Below are 21,657 nucleotides of genomic sequence, written 5' to 3'. Positions count from 1 at the left end.
ACGCGCTATCTCAGAGTGGTCGGGGAGGGGGAGGATGAGGAGGGGCTGTGGGGGGCAGGGAGGGGGAGGATGGGGGGGGCAGGGGGGTCGGGAGAGAGGGTCGGGGCAGGGGGTCCGGGGAGGGGGCTGGGGCAGGGAGGGGGGAGGATGAGGAGGGGGGGCAGGGGGGTCGGGGAAGAGGGTCCGGGGAGGGGGAGGATGAGGAGGGGCTGTGGGGGGCAGGAGGGGGAGGATGAGGGGGGGGCAGGGGGAGGGGGCTGGGGCAGGGGGGTCGGGGAGGGGGGAGGATGAGGAGGGGGCTGGGGCAGGGAGGGGGGAGGATGAGGAGGGGGGGCAGGGAAGAGGGTCCGGGGCAGGGGGGTCGGGGGAGGGGGCTGGGGCAGGGGGGTCGGGGAGGGGGAGGATGAGGAGGGGCTGTGGGGGGCAGGGAGGGGGGAGGATGGGGGGGGCAGGGGGGTCGGGAAGAGGGTCCGGGGCAGGGGGGTCGGGGAGGGGGAGGATGAGGAGGGTGAGGGGCAGGGGGGGTCGGGGAAGAGGGTCCGGGGGAGGGGCAGGGGGGTCGGGGAGGGGGCTGGGCAGGGAGGGGGGAGGATGAGGAGGGGGGGCAGGGGGGTCGGGGAGGGGGAGGATGAGGAGGGGCTGGGGCAGGGAGGGGGGAGGATGAGTAGGGGGGGCAAGGGGGTCGGGGAAGAGGGTCCGGGGGAGGGCAGGGGGGTCGGGGAAGAGGGTCCGGGGCAGGGGGGGTCGGGGAGGGGCTGGGGCAGGGGGGTCGGGGAGGGGGGGAGGATGAGGAGGGTGGGGGGCAGGGGGGTCGGGGAAGAGGGTCCGGGGGAGGGGGCTGGGGCAGGCGGGTCGGGGAGGGGGAGGATGAGGAGGGCTGTGGGGGGCAGGGAGGGGGAGGATGAGGATGGGGAGGGGGCTGGGGGAGGGGGAGGGGGGTCGGGGAACAGGGTCCGGGCAGTGGGGTCGGGGGAGGGGCTGGGGCAGGGGGGTCGTGGGAGGGGGGAGGATGAGGAGGGTGGGGGGCAGGGGGGTCGGGGAAGAGGGTCCGGGGGAGGGGGGTCGGGGGAGGGGGCTGGGGCAGGTCCCTCCCCGTGCGGGGCCCTTTCGGGCGCCTCCCCTCGCTCACCCGCTGCCCGGCTCCATCTTCCCGTTGCCGGGCGACACCATCAACATCCGGGAGGTACCACGCGGGAGGGGGAAGCCGGACTGAACCATCCTTTCCCCCGGGCGGGGGAGGGTCAGTCGCCGCGGAGCAGGGGGGTAGCGGGGCCGGGTCTCCTCTCCCCTCCCCCCCACTCCGCCCGTCGTGGCACCTCCCGGGGAGGGGAGAGGCCCCGGCCGTGTGGGGTGGGGCGATGGGGGGCGGGGTTGGAGGGTGGGGTCGATGATGGGATTGAATCCTCAGCGACTGGGGGGGGGATTCAATTTGTTAAAGTCCAATCAATTGGATTCAATTGTTAAAATTTAATGCAAGGTAATTAATGGGTGCAAAGCGACCCCAACAGCAGCATTAAACTGTGACTTATTTTTGCTTCCTCCTTCCACTCGCCCTTCCCCGGGACCTTCCCTCCTGCTCTCTCTGCTGAATGCTCCGCTGGCCTGACCCTCATCACTAACACCATGGTGGGAGCATGACTGAGCCCTGGTGCCCGTCAGGGAGGAGTCAGGGGGGATGACAAACGACCCTCCTCTGGGTTTTTGCACTTGCTCGAAGCTCCAGAAAAAGAATATGATCTGGTTACTAATCACCCAGGCCACGTCCCCCCCGGCCAAGTGGGGTTGCGAGCTGGTGCCCAAGGTCTCTCTGCTCCTGTACATTTTGGAGATCAGAGGAGCCTGCTGTAAAACTCTTCATGCCACCACTTCTGCACTTTGTAGCTGAGAGAGGGGAGACTCCCTGATCAAGGAGGCCCAGGGTCCCTGCAGGAGGAGTAGGGGGGAAGAGTGCGGACTGTAATGGAGTCCGTGCGGGGTGGGACCAGATTTCCCCACGCACCCGAAATGTCTGGATTGACATCACAGAAACTGAGTGACCTGTGCCCAAAGATGTCCCCTCATTCATTGGTGCAGGAACTAGGGTGCTGCTGCACCCCCAGTCTTGAAGTGTTTCAGAGTAGCAGCCGCGTTGGTCTGTATCCGCAAAAAGAAAAGGAGGACTTGTGGCACCTTAGAGACTAACCAATTTATTTGAGCATGAGCTTTCGTGAGCTACAGCTCACTTCATCGATGCATGCCGCGGAAACTGCAGAAGACATATACACAGAGACCATGAAACAACACCTCCTCCCACCCCACTCTCCTGCTGGTAACAGCCCATCCAAAGCGACCACTCTCCCCACAATGTGCAGGATAATCAAGGGCCATTTCCAGCACAAATCCAGGTCTTCTCACCCCCCCCCCCGCCGCACAAACTCACTCTCCTGCTGCACCCCCAGTCTTGAAGCGCTTTCCATTATCTGCAGGGTTTACAGTTTACACACAGTAAACACTGTCCTGGCACCCCTGCCCTCGCGCGTTGATGATGATCCATTTTCCCCCCAGGGCACCTCTCTGCCATCAGCACTAAAGGTGCCTCGCTTGCCCCGGGGCATGCAGAAGGCCAGGTGGACCCCTGCCCCACGCTGCCACTGCTGGGACCCCCATGCGGGGAGCTGGGGCCCTGCCCAGGGCTGAGGCTCCCTGTGCCTTGGGGTGGGGCTGGCTCAGGGCCCCTTGAACCCGCGGTGGCAGCTTTCAGCAGGGCGACATCCAGGTGCGGGGCCGGACCCTCAGGCGGGCGGGGCGTAGGAAGGTAGCTGGGCCCAACAGGGCTGGGACTCGGGGTGCTGCTGCCCCCAGCACCCCCACTTCACAAACGGCTCCGGGGCCCCTGGACGGGCCGCAGCGGGGGCGGCCCCGGCGCTGGAGGACTGGTCCGGGCAGGGGGCGGCGGGGTCCCTCTTGCCCGCCGTAGGGGCTGTCTCGTTGACGCGGAAGCGGAACAGACACCGGAAGTAGGAGGGGCGGCGCGTGTCCCTCCAGCCCCGCGTTTCCCGCTGATCCCTGCGGGATGGGTGACGCCCGGGCGGAGCGCGCCCCGCACCCTCGCGCCGACTCGGGAGGGGGCGGGGCTGTTGGGGGAGGGGGCGGGGCTTCACATGTCCCGCCCCCGTTGCCCCTCCCTCACCCCCTGCGCCCGGCGCGGCTCGCGTTGCTGAACGCGGCGGCGGCGGCGGCTGGAGCAGGAGGGAGCCGCTCGTCCCGGCCCTTGTGCCTCGGGCCGGGGTGGGTCTCGAGCAACCCGGTGCGGGGGTGAGGCTGCCGCCTGGGGCCGGCTGTGCTGGGGCCGCCTCCCTGAGCGGGGGCTTAGCCGGGGGTGGATGGATCTCGGAGGAGGGGATTGCGCTGTGGGGGTGGGGCTGCATCCGGGGGCTGTAATTTGGATGGGGAGGGGCTGCAGGAGGAGGAGGGGGAGCTGTGTCCTGGATGGGGGGGGAGGGGCTGCAGGAGGAGGGGGAGCTGTGCCCTGGATGGGGGGGGGAGGGGCTGCAGGAGGAGGGGGAGGTGTGTCCTGGATGGGGGGGAGGGGCTGCAGGAGGAGGAGGGGGAGCTGTGTCCTGGATGGGGGGGAGGGGCTGCAGGAGGAGGAGGGGGAGCTGTGTCCTGGATGATGGGGGGGAGGGGCTGCAGGAGGAGGAGGGGAGCTGTGTCCTGGATGGGGGGGAGGGGCTGCAGGAGGAGGAGGGGGAGCTGTGTCCTGGATGGGGGGGAGGGGCTGCAGGAGGAGGAGGGGAGCTGTGTCCTGGATGGGGGGGAGGGGCTGCAGGAGGAGGGGGAGCTGTGTCCTGGATGGGGGGGAGGGGCTGCAGGAGGAGGAGGGGGAGCTGTGTCCTGGATGGGGGGAGGGGCTGCAGGAGGAGGAGGGGGAGCTGTGTCCTGGATGAGGGGGGGAGGGCTGCAGGAGGAGGAGGGGGAGCTGTGTCCTGGATGAGGGGGGGGAGGGGCTGCAGGAGGAGGAGGGGAGCTGTGTCCTGGATGAGGGGGGAGGGGCTGCAGAGGAGGAGGGGGAGCTGTGTCCTGGATGAGGGGGGGGAGGGGCTGCAGGAGGAGGAGGGGAGCTGTGTCCTGGATGGGGGGGGTGGGGCTGCAGGAGGAGGAGGGGAGCTGTGTACTGGATGGGGGGGAGAGGGGCTGCAGGAGGAGGAGGGGGAGCTGTGTCCTGGATGGGGGGGAGGGCTGCAGGAGGAGGAGGGGGAGCTGTGTCCTGGATGGGGGGAGGGGCTGCAGGAGGAGGAGGGGGAGCTGTGTCCTGGATGGGGGGGAGGGGCTGCAGGAGGAGGAGGGGGAGCTGTGTCCTGGATGGGGGGGAGGGGCTGCAGGAGGAGGGGAGCTGTGTCCTGGATGGGGGGAGGGCTGCAGGAGGAGGAGGGGGAGCTGTGTCCTGGATGGGGGGGGAGGGGCTGCAGGAGGAGGAGGGGGAGCTGTGTCTGGATGAGGGGGGGAGGGGCTGCAGGAGGAGGAGGGGGAGCTGTGTCCTGATGAGGGGGGGGAGGGGGCTGCAGGAGGAGGAGGGGGAGCTGTGTCCTGGATGAGGGGGGGAGGGGCTGCAGGAGGAGGAGGGGGAGCTGTGTCCTGGATGAGGGGGGGAGGGGCTGCAGGAGGAGGAGGGGGAGCTGTGTCCTGGATGGGGGGGGTGGGGCTGCAGGAGGAGGAGGGGGAGCTGTGTACTGGATGGGGGGGGAGGGCTGCAGGAGGAGGAGGGGGAGCTGTGTCCTGGATGGGGGGGGGAAGGGGCTGCAGGAGGAGGAGGGGACCTGTGTCCTGGATCGGGGGGGAGGGGCTGCAGGAGGAGGAGGGGGAGCTGTGTCCTGGATGGGGGGGAGGTTTGCACGTTGGGGGATACTGATGGTTGCACAAAGGGAATAGTATTTTCTAGGCTGAGGAAGGATCTCACTTGCAACCCTGTATAAACTTGTCTCCTCCATAAGCATGCCTGATCCAGATGCTCTCAGCTTCTGTCTTCTTTTGGCCATTAAGGAGCACAAGGAATGTGTTTAACGGGTGCCTAGGCTCTGGGGCTAATGTTCTAATATATGTGGCTTGGGTTTGTCATGTGGTTGCTGCTTAAATCCCACTGAGATTCTTCTTGTGGTTCTCTTAATCCTGGAGTCTATCTTCCTACCCTACACTTAGTGTGGTCTCTGCCCTGGGGGTTTCTGAACATTTGCTTGTCCTTCTGTCCCATTACCAGGTGCACATTTTATACAGTACTGTACTTAGGATTATTTCCTTGACTGCTTTTTTTTTTGCTATGTATGGATTTTTGAGTGGTTTTTTTTAATAGAATAAGCAATTAAGATTGCTAGAAACAATCTTGGGTGCCTACCAGGTACCAAGCAATTTGTAAAATTCCGTTTTTTACAAGCTCAGAAAATGAGCTAATAATTAAAACAGTTCTATTTGAAAACAGAAAAACTTTGGGTTGGAATGAATTTGCGACTCTGTCCCATCTCTGAGTGGTTAAATGGGAGATTCTGTGCTTCCAAATTAGCTGGCAATATGTAACAGGTGCCAGTGCCTGGAAAGCCAATTTTTCTCGCGCTATCTCAGAGTTAATTAATTGGTAGTTATTTCTGTGTGTATGAATTTCTCACACGCATTCTTTTTAAAACTTGTCTTTATTATGACTACGCTATAATGACACGACAGCATCAAACCTTTCACAGCAATCTGTAAATGTAACATTGTAGCTAACAAACTAGTAGTTTTTTCTGCCCACTTGTTTTTTTTTAATGTAGCAATGCCATCAGTGCTGAAGGAGGGTATTATTATTATTTTTGTAATTTGTATGTGATGAATAATGAATGTTTTATAGGGCTCCGGAGCCTATAAAACATTAATCTTGTAACTGTAACGTAGTGTCAGCATTTCGAGATCCTTTTAATGTACATTTAGGTCCCTGGGCTCAGAAGCCAGATGTTAAAATGCATATTAATTACATGTTCTCCTACCCCCATTTGTTCTTAGTGGGGATGGGAGGGGACAAGAAGTGAGCACTGTGTTCCACCTGGGACCTTGAATATGTGTCCATTTTTTTCCTGTTCTTTCTCCTTCCCCTCCCCATTCTGTCCCCTACACTTCACATTTGTTGTCCTCCCACTGGCTAGCTGATGCACTCCACTGTGAATTCAGCAACACGATTCTGGAGTCAGCCAGAGGGTCTCAGGATAATTAAGCAAGATGCCTTCCTGTCCTTTGTGCTGCCCTCAAAAGGTGTGAATGTTACTTCTGGGGGCATTCTGCACCAAAAAAATAAAAATTCTGTACACAATATTTTGTTTGTCAAAATAACACTACATAATCATGCCAGTTTCAATTATTTTGATAATTTATTTCAAAATACCTGTCAGCTAGTACGTCTGTAACAATACAGGTTTCAGAGTAACAGCCGTGTTAGTCTGTATTCGCAAAAAGAAAAGGAGTATTTGTGGCACCTTAGAGACTAACCAATTTATTTGAGCATGAGCTTTCGTGAGCTACAGCTCACTTCATCAGATGCATACCGTGGAAACTGCAGAAGACATTATATACACAGAGACCATGAAACAATACTTCCTCCCACCCCACTCTCCTGCTGGTAATAGCTTATCTAAAGTGATCATCAAGTTGGGCCATTCCCAGCACAAATCCAGGTTTTCTCACCCTCTGCCCCCCCCCCCCCAACTCACTCTCCTGCTGGTAATAGCCCATCCAAAGTGACCACTCTCTTTAAAATGTGTATGATAATCAAGGTGGGCCATTTCCAGCACAAATCCAGGTTTTCTCACGCCCCCACCCCCATACACACACAAACTCACTCTCCTGCTGGTAATAGCTCTAAGGTGCCACAAGTACTCCTTTTCTTTTTGTAACAATACAGACACATGCACAAATTCCTCCAGTAGTAGAGAGTTGAAGAAATCTCTGACAACCCAGTTCCTGTTTCTCTGCCCCTTCCTCCTCCCCCCTGTCCAGCCAGGGGGTCAGACACCAGCCCCCCTCCTTCCCAGAGCCCAGGGAGGAAGAGGGAGAAACAGCCGGATGCTGGGTCCCAGGCTTGCATGGCGTTTCCGTCTACTTTCTTGGAGTGTGCTGGGAACTGCAGCTGCCAGGATCCCTCTAGTTCCCTCCCTCCCCGCAGCAGTGTCTTCTGTGTGGGAGCTGGGCTCTGCCAGGTCCAGTGGCCCCTAGTGGCGACGAGCAGCAGTGCAGCCTATTTCTGTGGCGGAAAGGAAATTCTGTGCGCACGTTAATTTCTGCAAAATTCTGCGCTGTGCAGTAGCGCAGAATTCCCCCAGGAGTATATTCTGTTCTGCCTGAGGAGACAGAGCCTGCGCCACTCCTACCTCCTTAGAAACACCCCGAAGCCCTGCCCCTCCATGCTGAACGTACCACCAAGGTGAGCGAGAGGGAATGTGTTGCTTTCTCTCACAAACATGACTGCCCTCCCTCAGTCAGTGATTTATGTTTCTACCAGCTGCTCCAGGCATCCAAACCGACCTGTCTGTGCTGCCAGGCAGGGGCACATGACTGTTCTCATGGCTTCCCTTTCAGAAGTCATTTTTCTGCAGGGAAGCAAAGAAATTTGTGGGGGACATGAATTCTGTGCACATGCAGTGATGCAGAGTTCCCCCAGGAGTAGAATGTGCTGTCCCTGCATTCTTAGCAGAAGCTGAACTGGGAATAGTTCTTAGACCCTCTCCCATGGCAGTTTCAAGTAGTAACTAACCACTGCCAATCACTGAAATTTTCTTTTAAGTTAACTTGAACAATATTGTTTTCCTCTGAATAGTCACAGTACTTGTGACTTGACTTTATTAATCTTTGTATTACCGTAGTGCTTAGGAGCCCTGGTTGTGGACCAGGTCTCTGTTGTGATAGGCACTGTACAAACACACAACAAAAAATGGTTCCTGCACCAAATAGCTTACAATCTAAGATGAGATAACAGATGGATACAGATGAGGGAGTATGAGACGGTACTGGTCGGCATGATAGGCAGCGATCTCAGCACAGTCAGTTGCTGCAATTTTATCATCAACTAAGATACGAAGACTGTTTTAAGGAATAAATATACAAATTAATATAAGTGCTTTAGTCTAGTATCATGAAAAATCCGTATGGTTTGCAAGCTTCTTGGGGTAGGGACTGTGTGTGGATATACTGCTTGTCATAGTTTTGGCACTCCGTAAACTAACTCCCCTTCCCCTATTCTCCATCTACCTGTGTGTCTTTCCTCAGATTATGAGCATCTCAGGGCAGGGGCCATGCCTCCTTGAGTGTCAGGGCAAGATCTAGCTGCTAGCACAAACAAATAAGTAGGTTAAAAAATTGTGTAAGAGAGAGCTAACTGTTGTGTTAAACCCACATTGTTTCAAATGTCATTGATGTGAATCAGTGAAGTTTATCCAAGTTGTGGCTTTTGACTAAGCATTTATGCTCTACTTGGGGAAAATTTTCCTTCAGGAAGAAAATGTTTGTAAGGACTAAACCTAGCTCATTCCTACAGTATTATGCTTTATAGTGTCTTTCTTACAGACTGCATTCCCAGGTACTCTCTAGATCTACCTAGAATAGTTATACAATGAAAAAGTAATAGCCAAGGAAGAGAGAAATTAAGAGAGGTAGGCAGGGTGTGGGAGGGGGACAGGGATAAGAGATGACAGTTGAAAGTGGAGAGTTGATGAGATGGCCAGATCCAGAGAGGCAGATGCAGCAGAGGAGAAGGCTCTTGCACCCACTGGGCTGAGATTGTGTGAAGAGAGAAGACTGATGTGAGAGAAGTAAGACTAGAGCAGTCTGTGGAGGGTGACAGTTTTGACCAGTCTCCTGAAAGGAGAGAACAGCCAGTGGAGTTGTGTAAACATCATTCAGTACACGTAGGAGTGTTCTTTGAATACTGGAGTCTGAATTTGGAGAGAGTGGTTTAAAAAAAAAAAATGAATTGCAATATCTCAGGCAGGGCAAGATGGAGGCATGGATGAGAATTTCCGCTTGGGTAGAATCAAGTCCACGGTGTACAGAGGGAACACGGAGACTAGTATGTAACCATACAAGGCATTGTGGTCTGAACCTGGGACTAGCAATCAGGAGCTCCTGAGTTTTAATGCTGCTTCTACTACTTCCTTGTGGCCTTGAGTTCATGAGTTAACCTCTCTGTCTCTGTTTCCTCATCTGTAAAATGGGGGTGAAGCTTGCCTCCATCCAAGGGGGATTGTGTAGATTAATGTTTGAGGAATGCTTTGAGCATAAGTGCTGAGTATTTTGTAGGTGTGGAAGAAACATGAAGCCAAGGTTACAGACGGTGGGAGGAAGGAGGACAAGTGGGAGGCCTGAATCAGGGAGGAAAATGTTGTCTCAAGATGCTCATCTTGCTAAGGAAGGCACTTGTGTCTTTGAGATGTTCAGCTGCAGGAAGTTGAGAGGAAGTGGCAAGTCTGTTTGGTCAAGACCGACTGAAGGTGGACAGAAAGGTGGCTTCTGAGTTTCTCTCTTCACTTATCAAAAGTGAGTGAATGCAGATCTGTCAGCCCCTGTGTAAGATCCCTCCCCCACCTCAGTGAAGTAATTTTGGTAGACCTCTTAGCGTTTGGGTCATGTGATTAATTGGTTTTGCCCTGAGCTGTTGGGCTGCTCTATACATATTTTAAAGAGAGTGGTCACTTTGGATGGGCTATTACCAGCAGGAGAGTGAGTTTGTGTGGGGGGGGGCGGAGGGTGAGAAAACCTGGATTTGTGCTGGAAATGGCCCAACTTGATGATCACTTTAGATAAGCTATTATCAGCAGGAGAGTGGGGTGGGAGGAGGTATTGTTTCATGGTCTCTGTGTATATAATGTCTTCTGCAGTTTCCACAGTATGCATCCGATGAAGTGAGCTGTAGCTCACGAAAGCTCATGCTCAAATAAATTGGTTAGTCTCTAAGGTGCCACAAGTACTCCTTTTCTTTTTGCGAATACAGACTAACACGGCTGTTACTCTGAAATCTATACATACAGTGATTAAGACTGATAATGAGAAGAGTCCATCTGTGTATGCGATCCTCTCCCAAACGGCATTAATGTTTGAGTGCCTGAAGAATGCGCTGCTAGTTGGTTACTCTACTGATGGTGAATTTCTGTAGCTAGGATGAGGTTCCCTTACTGTGTTTCAATATGGGCTGTGAGGAAGATTGTCCTAGTCATTAGTTTAGGGTCAGATTCAGATCTAATGTGATTTTGGGGAACTCCTTTGAAACCAGAGGGCTTAATCCAGGGCTGATTTTGACCTCTGGCGGGTTTGACAAAGATCTTTGATTCCATTCATTCAACATCTCACTGTGTGAACTGTGTAACGTTTGAGAGCCAGCCTGGGGAAAAATATAGCCTTCCCTATTCACTAGGGGAGTAGGATCTTGCTAGCCCTGTCCCTGTCTTCTCTCAGCCTCTTACGTGATAAGAATATGACTTGCAAACAACTACTGTTTGGCTTCTGTCCTCTGGTCTGATGTGTGTAGCATTAGGGGAAGAGCTTTGAAATTGGCTTATTCGTCCAGTGGTCAGAACACACTGCTGGAATTTTTTAGATGTTAATGGTTAGGACAGAAGAGCGGTACTGGAGCAGTTATAAGGATATGGCTGGCAGGCACTTAAAAAAAAGAAGCCATCAAACATTAACAGCACATTGTACGAGCGCTGCAGAGTTCAGTACATGAAATGACGCCCAGCCTGGGGGCGGAGGGTGTGTGCATGTGTGGAGAGGAGCATGCATTACAAATGGTGATTCAGCTACTGTGCTACTATCGGAAGATTTGGCTCTGATGCAGAAGGAGTGGGGTATTTTAATGTTTGCCATTTGTGCCAAGGTAGGTGAATACTGGAGCCAGGGAGTGAAGAATGGGCTCTGGTGATAGCTTCTCCCTTCTCTTGCAGCTGACTCTCAGACCTGGGATGCTGGGCCTGTCCAAGTAGGGTGCCGAACCTCTTTCCCCCTCGTTCTTCTGGGCTGAGATGCTTTCTCACTTCGGGCGAAGTCTTGGTCACACTGATATCATCTGGAGCTTTGCTCTTGACATCAGTGAGCCCAGGATTTCACAATGATGCTAATAACAGCTCCTGCCCTTCTCCTTAACTGTGTACTTGGCACGCTGCTGCTGCCAATAGATAGAAATTAAAGATTTTGCGGGGAGGGACCCTAGTTCTCCCCACAATCCAGGACTAGTTCAGATGGTTCTCTACGGTATAGCTTTCCATAGCTTTGGCTAGTCTAATTTTAAATAGCTCAAGCAAGTTGCTAGTAATCTGCTTTTTTCAAACACAGATCTCAAAGCACAAAGGAGGGGTCACTGTTAGGATTATCCACGTTTGACACATGGGGACCCCAAAGGTCAGAGAATGACAGTGACTTGCTGAAGGTTATACACATGGGCTGGGAATACGGTGGTAGTCAGGGTTCCCAGGTTCCCATTTGTGGTGGGACTGGGTCACTCTGCCTGCTCAGTGTTGCCTTTGTCCAACACAAAGTAACACTCCCCTCTCCCTGGGCATTTGAGAGTAGCCCTGGTTGGGATCGCTCCTGTGGAATAAGGTGTTGTGCTGACATAGTATTAAAGTCAAATTCAAGTCAATTGGAAGAGATTGCCTTGATCAGGAAAATGCAAAATTAATTTATAAATAGATTGATAGGTAGATAATCTGATTCAAGTGCGACTCTAGTGCTGGTTTATTCCGTTTATCCACAGGACAGCCTAGTCTCGTTTCCAAACCCTGTTGTTTGGCTCATATTACTTTTAAGTATTGTTTTCTTTGATTAACAATCACCCCTTGGATCCAACAAGATCCATTGCTGCGCACACAACTGCTAAGCAACTTGGCTTTCAAGCTGCAGCCTCCCTGCTCCCGAGTTTGATCTGAATTTGTCTATCTAGACTAAGTTCTGTGATAGGGAGCTTTGTTGCCTTGTGTGTCTGTAAAGCACAGTTGTTATTGCTGTATGATACTGCGCAAACCCAAAAATACATGCTGAACCCCCTGCCAGGGCCAGGCAGAAACCCTGCACTTCTCTTCTTTATCAGAGAACTGAAAGCTTGTGCAAGTGGAGCCAGCAGAGATTGGTCCAGGAATATCTGCCAAGTTGAGGGTGTGATCTGCCAACCCTCAACAGGATCTTGTTGTTTAAGTTTGTGAAAGGGGAAGGGCCTTTCTAAACAAGGCGGCTGGCTGTCAGAGCTATCTGAGACACTGCTGGCTGCAACTGTGCTTGGCTTCCAGTGAAGAGGACAACAGAAGTAGGCTTCAGGGGGTTAGCAACTGTGTGACTGCTGGCTGCATGATGTTTCTCTGGGGCTCTCTGCTAGCTGGGGAGCCCTGGCATTGGCTAAGAAAGGAACCAATGGCTGCATGAATGGCCCCAGCAGCTGCAGCAAAGGGGTCTGACAATAGTTACTGAGTGGAGCAAACAAATCTTTTCTGTGTGTACATAATAAAAATTGGCAGGCAGTGAGGGCTTATCAGCTAACTCAGTTCTCCAGCTTCCAGAGGGCAGGGTGGGTGATCTGGTTCCTGTTCGAGTGTTAGCTGCTGCTGCTGCGTTGGAATAATCCCCGCAGTCACAAAAAACACAAGCTTAATCTGAAACGTACCCCTTTAAACAAAAAAAAAAAAAAGGTACAACTCTAATGTTGACTTTCCAGCCCTGGAGATGGAATTCATCTTTGCATCCCCTGGATTGTACAAGGCAAGGAGCAGTAGTACTGTACTACCCCACCATTGTGGGCAGACCCTCCTAAGGGGAAGAGAGGTCAATCTCCATGGTGCATTCAGTCCTAGGCCTCTTTGCTGAGGCTGCTAACTATTGTGCTGCTTGTTAATTTTGGTGATGGCAGCACCTGTCTGCTGGGAATGAGACTGAGACTCCCCAACGTCATTTGGTGTAGGCCACGGAACAGTCGGTGGATAACGCTTGATCGCTGCCAGCATGGGCTAGAATCGAGCCAGCAACCTGGAAGTGAAATAATCTCTCTCCTTCCCAGTCCCCTGAACCATCCACTCGCTGTATCTGAAACGCAGCACTTCGGCAATGCGTGCCCAGTGCACCAGCCCAGATTTCCTTCGGAGCCAGTGCTTCATGTTCTTGAGCCTTCCACTCCCAGCAGACTCCTGTGTGCAGACAGAGCTGGAGCGATAGCCGCAGCCTAGGATCAAAGCAACTCTTTCTGTTTTAGATCCTTTTCACTTCCCAGGGAGCAACTTTTGATCTTTGGTTGATGCTTTATTCTTTCTGAGCTAGATGGAAGCTAACTAAATGCAGCCGCTGCTGCTTTTCATTGACAGAAGGCCTGCGCCTCTTCTGATGTTCCTGGGGGCCCCCTTGAGAGCTGCAGTGGTGCTAGATGGGACCTGCTGCTCTGCGCGTGGAGAAGTAGCCTCTCTGTGTCGGTTGCCTCCAGTGGGAGTCTTCTCCCTGTATTTCTCAGATGCTTTCACTGACTCATAGCTGCTTCTGCCTTGATCTCATATATTGCTCAAATAGGTTCTGAATCTTTAAGATGGTATTTAAGGTTTTGGTGAGATGACTGATGCAGTTAAAGTCCATTCTCTGTATAGTGTACGCAGCGAGGGGAAGCCTATCCACCCCAAGTCAGGATACAAGCTGTGCAGACTCTTACATTGATGTGATACAGGTTAAGTGTCTCCATTCCGGAGGTGTTGGAGCTTCAGGTCCTGTGATAAACAGGCAGGTAGCTCAGTGTCGCCAATCACCATTGCTGTGAATTCCCTCAGTGTCTTTTGTTGAATTGTTATTTTGTAACTTGTTACAGAGACAGTAGGGGAAATTGCTCCAGACATCCCTCTGCTTTCTCTTCTGGGCTGCGGAGGGACTATTCTTTGTTGATGATTGTTGCAAAAGGCTCTCCCACCTATATAGAGTCTGAGCCTACAGTACTGTGTTCTAAGACAGCCTGGAGAAGAATCAGTACTTGGAGCCCCAGGCTGTGTTGTCTCTTTGTGCCTGACATGTGTTTCTGAAGGTGTGTGCAGCACTAGGATCAGGAGGGAGCCTACAAGGAGGCAAAAAAGTAAAGAACGGCTTGCAAACCGATCACCTTCAGAGCCAAGTGGGCTCAGCACAGAGCAGGGTCGATCCATCTTGGTCAAGTCCCACTGATGAGCACAAACTGTCTTAGCTGAGGTGATGATTCAAGCAGACTCAAGCCAGGAAACTTGCAGTTGAGGCTTATGGCTTTTCCTGTGGAAAAGGCACTGTCCGCCACTCTTTGGAGCCTTGTTTACTGTCTCTTGTGACGAGCTCGTAGAAACTGGAAAACTGTATTTCCGTCCCTGTTTACCCTCCCATTTGAGAAATGCTCGTTTTTCTTTTGCCTCTGTGTTTCCAGTGCAGAGAGCAAGCTGCTCCCTTTTGTTCACTTCTGTCAATAAACCAGCATTGCTGGTGATGCCAGTGTAGCATCCCACTGCTCTGCTGCCTTGTCTACCCAGACTGGGAATTGAACAGCAGTCTCCTGCGTGGCCACTAAAACCCCAGTTTTATCTTGGCAGTTCTCCCAGCTCCTGCTGGCCCAGGTGGGATCTGGACTGGTGTCTCCAGCAGGCATGGTAGGTTAAATCATTGCAGACAGGCCAGCTTCTATGCCTTCTTTTCAGGTCAAGTGCTTTTTAAGGCATTAACAGTGAAGCTGGTGTTCAGAAGGGCTAGGGCTGTTCGGTATGAGGAGCTGTGAACCCTTCAGGCCCCAGTGGTGTTTCTAGTGTACAGAGTGTCTCTGTAAGTGAGGTGGAGGCAGGGTTCTCGCTGACCTGTAACGTGTTTTTCTCTCTGTTCCTGGCTACATCCTCTGCTTGTTCTGCTGGCACGTGAAATGCACTAGCTGATCTCTCCAGGTGCTGCACCTGGGCCCATGGAAATCGCTGGTGTGTGCTGGGTCAGGTTGGTCTGTCCATTAGGGAATAAAGAGGAGTCAACAGAAAGGAACAGCTTTGTCCCAGAGAGAACTTCACGGAGGTAGCTGCTTTCCCCTGTACTTCAGGTGGAACAGAAGCTGGAGCTCTGCCTCGTGGAGAGCGATTTCTGCCTTGCCTTTGTGTTTCGGGTTGTTAGTGGGATTGCTTTGTGCCTGCTCCGCTCCGTGTTCAGCATATCAAGCGCTCTACCTGGCCTAGCTGTTTAATTATGTATGGCCTGAACATCCCATCTGGATTCGGGATCTGGCTTCTCATTAACAGCCCCGCACAAGAACGTATCTCATTTTCAGTACAAAGCTTACTCGGTGGTTACAGGGAGATCATATTCCACAGCTAGCTTAAATTACCTATTGACGGCTGAGACACTCCCCATGTGGCCCAGCGATGGCATTCCATATTCTGTTCCAGAATCCATTTGCCTGCTGTGTGTTGAATGTTTTCTCCCCTCTTCCCATCCCCTAAAAAGACCTGAGATTCATGGATGAGTCGTGGGGATGAGGTAGCAGTTGATGGGAACCTTGCCTCTCTGTGAGGGGTAGCAATGTTGTCCTCGGTTGGTGGTGGGCCGCAGCAGGAAGTTCTTGCTCCTGTCTTGCAGCTGTCATGTTGCATTTCTCCTCACACTGTTTCTTCCCTCTTGGCAGATCTTTTGTCTGAATTTGGCTCCTGATTGAAGTTGACGGATAATGGAAACATTCCCCTGGCGATGTCTCTGGGGCGACTCCTCCGACGTGCCTCTTCAAAAGCCTCTGACCTCCTGACCTTAAATCCCGGTGGTGGCGGTGGTTCGTCCTCCGTACTGGATGGGGAGATTATCTACTCCAAGAACAATGTATGCGTCCACCCTGCTGAGGTGCTGCCAGGTGTCGGGGAGCATCACCCAGGTGATGCGGTGCTGCACTTGCTGCTCACTCTTCTTTCTGTCTCTGGGAGCGTCTGCGTGTCCATGTCTGCATGGGGTTGGCATGCATCTGAGTCTGAGCACTTCAGGGGTGTTATCGTGGGGTGTGGGAGGTTAGAGCTTCTGCCACCCAATACAGGCAGCATTCCAGAGGGACTGAGGAAAGGCATCCGCTGAGCTGAGCCGCAACTTCTTCTCATCAATGTATCTGTTGTTGTCCAAGGAGCCCTTTGGTGGTTTGAGCAGGGGATGGAGCAGTGGGATTCCTGGCTCTGCCACTGCCTCCCTGTGTGACAATGCACTGATCACGTCACCTCTCGGGGCTTCAGTGTCCCCAGCTATAAACAAGGGCAAATGGTACTTGCCTTGGTTACCGGGGAAGTTGGGTAATGAGCGTTATCGTTAATGTCTGTAAAGTGCTTTGAGATCTCTAGAGAGGGTCAGAGTTGTCATTTAATGTGTAACACTTGGTCCATCCCTCCCTCAGCTGCACTCCGGGATGTCAAGTGCCATCACACCACCCTGATGGAACAAGCAGCCACTGCAGGCATCCGAGGACAAGGAAAACCCTGATATTGGCTTCACTGGAGTCGATACAGGGCTTTTCTTCAAGACAAATGCTGCTTTCTCCCCATTCTTGTCTGCTAGTGGGACCCTGTGTATCCTTGTAAATGGATACCCGCTACTGGCTTAATATTGCAAAATAATTATTTTGCAAATATTGGTTTGCATTAGACTAGTGTGTGTGTGTGATTATTTTGGGTTGGCTTTCCAGGAACCTTCTAGACCAAATACTCAGGAGTAACCAGTGTTTAGTGCCCACGTAGAATGGGGATAAATAAACAAAGATGCAAATCTGACATAAAAGTCTGTAATTCAAAATTCACTCTTGATTAGTTGCATAACTCGTCCAATCAGGGGACTGAAATGATGGCATGTGATTTCTGTAGCTACCCAGCCCAGTAGGTATTTGGCAGATGAAATTCAATGTTGATAAATGCAAAGTAATGCATATTGGAAAACATAATCACAACTATACAGACAAAATGATGGGGTCTAAATTAGCTGTTACCACTCAAGAAAGAGATCTTGGAGTCATTGTGGATAATTCTCTGAAAACATCCACTCAGTGTTTTTGCAGCGACAGTTTAAAAAGCAAACAGAATGTTAGGGATCATTAAGAAAGGGATAGATAATAAGACAGAAAATATCTTATTGCCTCTATATAAATCCATAGTACGTCCACATCTTGAATACTATGTGCAGATATGGTCGCCCCATCTCAAAAAGGATATTCTGGAATTGGAAAAGGTTCAGAAAAGGGCAACAAAAATGATGAGGGGTATGGAACAGTTTCCGCACGAGGCGAGAGTAATGAGACTGAGACTGTTCAGCTAGGAAAACAGACAGCTAAGGGGGTTATGATTGAGGTCTATACAGTCATGACTGGTGTGGAGAAAGTAAATAAGGAAGTGTTATTTACTCCTTCTCATAGCACAAGAACTAGGGGTCACCCAATGAAATTAATAGGCAGCAGGTTTAAAACAAACAAAAGGAAGTATTTTTTTCACACAGTGCAGTCAGCCTCTGGAACTCTTTGCCAGAGGGTGTTGCAAAGGCCAAGACTATAACAGGCTTCAAAAAAGAACTAGATAAGCTCATGGAGGATAGGTCCATCAAGTGACAGGGGATGGATCACTTGGTGATTGCCTGTTCTGTTCATTCCCTCTGGGGCACCTGGCATTGGCCACTGTCTGAAGACAGGATACTGGCCTAGATGGACCTTTGATCTGACCCAGTATACCCGTTCTTATCTACTTATTCATAAACCATATGCAGATTCAAAGGGATTATTTGCAAATAATGAATATTTGAGAATTTCACAGTCTGTTTGTGGAGGAGAAAATCTGCCAAATGACTGGATTCCTTTAGCCCAGCTGTATTGGCAATGGAGGGGGGCAGGGGCTAAATATGGCTGATAAATGTCCTGAGAATACAGTTTAAGTCCTAACTTGTTGGTCCTGTGCTCTCTTGAAGGCTATTTATGCTTGTACATGGAGAAAGATGAGCTACTTGGTACTACGCTTATCCTTGCCTGGGTCCCAAACTCTCGTATTCAGAGGCAGGATGAAGAAGCCCTGCGCTATATGACCCCTGAGAGCTCCCCGGTCCGTAAAGCTCCCCGCAAGCGTGGCCGCCACACTCAGGGGTTTGGCACCGTCCAGCAGGCTTCCCCAACTGATCAGAAACGAGCAGTAATCCCGAAAGACGACGAGATCTTGGCTGTATCTCAGCTTGTCAGAGATGTGGCTCTCCTTGGCTCCCCTTCTGAAGAAGGGGAGAAGCTGTCTCAGTGTTGCCTGGCAACTGACGGTACCCACAATTCCACACAGCCTGCCCACAGTGACTCAGGAATCTTATCGACAATCAGCTCTCAGGAGGAGCAGAACAGATCGGAGTTGTCAGTGGAGGGGACAGAGGAAGGGCTGGAGTGCAGGCTAGAGCAGGGGGAGGACGAGGGCTCCTTGGAGCTGTCTGCTGATGATGTGAGCAGGGATAGTACTTTTGACTCTGATTCTGATGCCTTCTCCTCCCCGTTCTGCCTCTCTCCCATCAGTGAAGCCCTTGGGGAAGGCAGCAGCTCTGTGTTTCTGGATAATGAAAGCAGGTGAGTTTGTCACATTTTTACAGCTTCCTGGTGGGTGGGGTGGGGTGGGGTGGGGTGGAGTGGAGTGGAGGTGAAAGGAGGCTGAAGGCTTAAGAACATAAGGAAGCGAATGTACTTAAAAGCTGCACTGAGCTCAGTTTAGTTGCTCTTTCATTGGGTTTGCTTTAATTCCCCTTCTCATTGTTTCATTCCCTTGCTTGAAATCTAATTTGAAAAGCCTTTGGGAAAATTCCCTGAGTTAGCTATTCACCGTTCTGCTGACTGGAACCCTTCAGACTCTTCCACCCTTCTGTGCCCATAAACTCATGCTGACGCTGAGTCCCCTGGAACGTGAACCTGCTTGTCTGTCGTGGGCACTTTTAGCATGTGTCTCACTATGGTAAGAGGTTGTCACGGCAAATTTTTTGGTGGCCTCAGAGTGCGGCCACCAACTCTCACTGGTGGCTGCACTGACGCTTTCCTAAAATACTTCATTAACTTTAGGCAAAACAATGAACTATACGCAAACTCAGGTCCAAATCATTGTAGTGTCTGTTTATAGGGTTTTTTGGCAGCCTCAGGAACAGAAATAATGCTGCCCCGTCCTTCAGCCCCGCCGTCCAGGGCTTCGCAGGTCCTGGGGCTTGCTGTCAAAAGTGATATTTGTATCTTTGTTAATATCACAGCACACTGAGTAGCTTACCTGGGAGGCTATGAAAAATGTTGTTAACCAACATACAAGTATCGCTTTTCACAGATGGCTAGAAGTCTGCTGTGAAAAGTGATAATGGCATGTTTGTTAATATCACTTTTCGCAACAAGCCCCAGGACCCATTAAGCCCTGGATGGGGGGACAAAGGGGGAGGCAACGGGGGCCCGGGCCATGGTGGGATGGATGCGGGACCGGGGGAGGCAACGGGGGCCCGGGCCATGGTGGGATGGATGCGGGACCGGGGGAGGCAACGGGGGCCTGGGTGATGGGGGTGGGTGATGAGTCCAGCTGTTGCATGGCCACAGTCGGGGCCTAGTGTCTGCTGCCATGCGGCCAGGACTGCGCTGAGTGCCTGTGGCCAGAACCTGGAGCTGGGGACAGGAACTGCATGACTGGAGCCAGGGATCAGAGCCTGCTGCAATGCAGCTGGAGAGAAGGGTCAGTGCCCAGGGCTGGTGCCTGCCACCGCATGGCCAGAGTCCGGACCTGGGTACCAGAGCCCAAGAGTGCATGGCTGGAGCCAGGAGTCAGCACCTGCCACTGTGTGGCTGGAGACAGCGCTCACTGCTGTGTGGCTAGGGTGAGGGGTCAGCACCCCAGGCCAGTTCCCACCACTGAGTGGCCGGAGCCCAGGACCAGACCTGCAGGGGATCAGCACCAGGGGCTAGAGTCACATGGCTGGAGCCTGGGGCCAGCGCCTGGAACTGGAGGCCAGAGGCCTACTGAAGCCCGCAGCACCTGCGGCCAGAGCCAGGGGTTAGCGCCCAAAGCTCCGTGTTTGGAGCCCACTGCCATGTGGCTGAGACTGGAGGTCAGCGCCCATGGCCAGCACCTGCCACTGCGCGGCTGGAGCCTGGAGTTGGAACCAGGGGCCAGAGGCTGAAGCCTTGCAGCCGGAGGCCAGGGTCACGTGGCCAGAGCCGGGGGCGGGGGTTGTCAGTACCCGCTGCCCTGTGGTTGGAACGGGCAAGTTCCTGAAGTCCCGCTGCTGGAGCCTGCCACCTAAAGTCCCTCCCCCAACATGGGTCAAGAACTCGCCTTGCTCCTGCAGCGTTGTGCCCCACCTCTCTCCAGAGGTAGTGCATCCAGGAGCAACAAGGAGGGAGGGGGAGGGTCTGATGTCCTTCCCCCACCCCATCACCACCCAGGAGGCTGTCCTGGGTGGACGAAAAGCCCCTGGTGGCCGCATGCAGTCATGAAACCAGTCATGGTGGCTGCATTTGAGAAATTTTGATCTAGATGGGATCCAATCCTCCTCGGGGGTGCCTGCAGTCGGCTCTGTTTGGGGATGAGAACAACACCTTGGCAATGAGTTAATGACCTGGATGCACCTGCATCCTTCCTGCACATTGCACTAGCACTGGACAATATTTCATATCTGTCTGGCCTGTATTCTCTGGAGTTGCTCCCATCCTTCACCAGTGGTGGGGCTGTATGTGCCGCAGTCCCTAGGCACCACTAGGCTAATGTAAGGATACTGCTGTGATTTAAAACTGCCCTGGAAACTGGATTCAAGTCATCCTTTGTGTCTCAAAAATGCCCAGAATTTATGAAACCTTGTAGGTTGGACAGATTTTGCCACTTTCCTTTATGGGATGATCTGAAACCCTGAAAACAGCCAGGGCTTATAAAGGAAGTGCCACATCAATTGTAAGTCGAGCTGCACTCTCCGAGCCACTGCATAAAGGTCCAGTGCTCTGAGCAGTTGGTCTGTACCGTAAGTAACTGCAGGTCTCCAAGGTTGTCCGGGATGGAGCTGTAGAGGAGATCAATGGAATGTGATTAAATAAAAGCTCCAGAATAGTGCAGCAGCCTACAGCTGTCTGGCATGTGTGTGATCCATCCTGCTGGTGAGGGCACCTTCATGTGGCCACAGGGTTGTACTGCATGTAGGCACATAACATGCCCAGAGCAGATTTAGCATGGTTCTTCAGGTCACGTGGAAGAACAATGTTAGTCTGAAAACTTGTGCATCTTAACATGGTATCCTACACTGGCCCTTGCCCCTTTTGACAGTTAGCACATTGTTGGATTTCTTATGCTACATATGGTATTTGGGATTAAAGGGAGGCTGTTAAACAGATTTTGAAAAACACTTCCCTATTAATAACACACACAACACTTTGGATTATTAAATATCGCCATTTTTAATAATCTAACTTCATTCTGTATGTTTACTCCACGTCCTTCCCTCAGCTTGAATGATGAAAATAGATTAGTTGGCTGCACTTGTTATCAGGAGGTTTCTAGTTATTTTCATGTTCAAGTTCTCTCACACTAGCACAGTGCTGCAATGTGTAGGATTTTACATGCTTTATTGCATTTTCTTCCACAGAGGGTGGTGATGCTTTAAAGTTCTGTAGTCTTGATGGTTTTTAGAAAATGGAAACACCTCAGTTAGTCTTAGACTTTAAAC

The 21,657-nt window shown here is 52.4% G+C and overlaps 2 protein-coding genes across 10 annotated transcripts in view; one reads left to right on the top strand and one right to left on the bottom strand.

The window, feature by feature from the left end:
- The window catches only part of CCDC40 (coiled-coil domain 40 molecular ruler complex subunit), a 27,916-nt gene extending 26,603 nt beyond the window's left edge, over positions 1-1,313 (bottom strand). The window contains exon 1 of one of the 3 annotated variants that reach the window (XM_078848463.1): positions 1,130-1,313. In XM_078848463.1, coding sequence (XP_078704589.1) covers positions 1,130-1,218 — 89 coding nt within the window. In that variant the 5' untranslated portion in view covers positions 1,219-1,313. The remainder of the gene's footprint in view (positions 1-1,129) is intronic. The other 2 variants (XM_078848462.1, XM_078848461.1) reach the window with 2 other exon arrangements.
- Positions 1,314-3,159: 1,846 nt separating this feature from the next.
- The window catches only part of TBC1D16 (TBC1 domain family member 16), a 47,620-nt gene continuing 29,122 nt past the window's right edge, over positions 3,160-21,657 (top strand). For 3 of the 7 annotated variants that reach the window (XM_073310200.2, XM_073310201.2, XM_073310197.2), the window contains exons 1-3: positions 3,160-3,294; positions 15,626-15,865; positions 17,920-18,550. In XM_073310200.2, coding sequence (XP_073166301.1) covers positions 15,688-15,865; positions 17,920-18,550 — 809 coding nt within the window. In that variant the 5' untranslated portion in view covers positions 3,160-3,294; positions 15,626-15,687. Of the gene's footprint in view, positions 3,295-15,625; positions 15,866-17,919; positions 18,551-21,657 lie in introns of those variants that run through there. The other 4 variants (XM_073310198.2, XM_073310199.2, XM_073310202.1 and 1 more) reach the window with 4 other exon arrangements.

The sequence above is a fragment of the Lepidochelys kempii genome, chromosome 14, assembly GCF_965140285.1.
Source record: "Lepidochelys kempii isolate rLepKem1 chromosome 14, rLepKem1.hap1, whole genome shotgun sequence".
Taxonomy (NCBI): domain Eukaryota; kingdom Metazoa; phylum Chordata; order Testudines; family Cheloniidae; genus Lepidochelys; species Lepidochelys kempii.
Note: the sequence above shows the minus strand (reverse complement) of the source record. Positions and strands in the feature narration are given on the sequence as shown.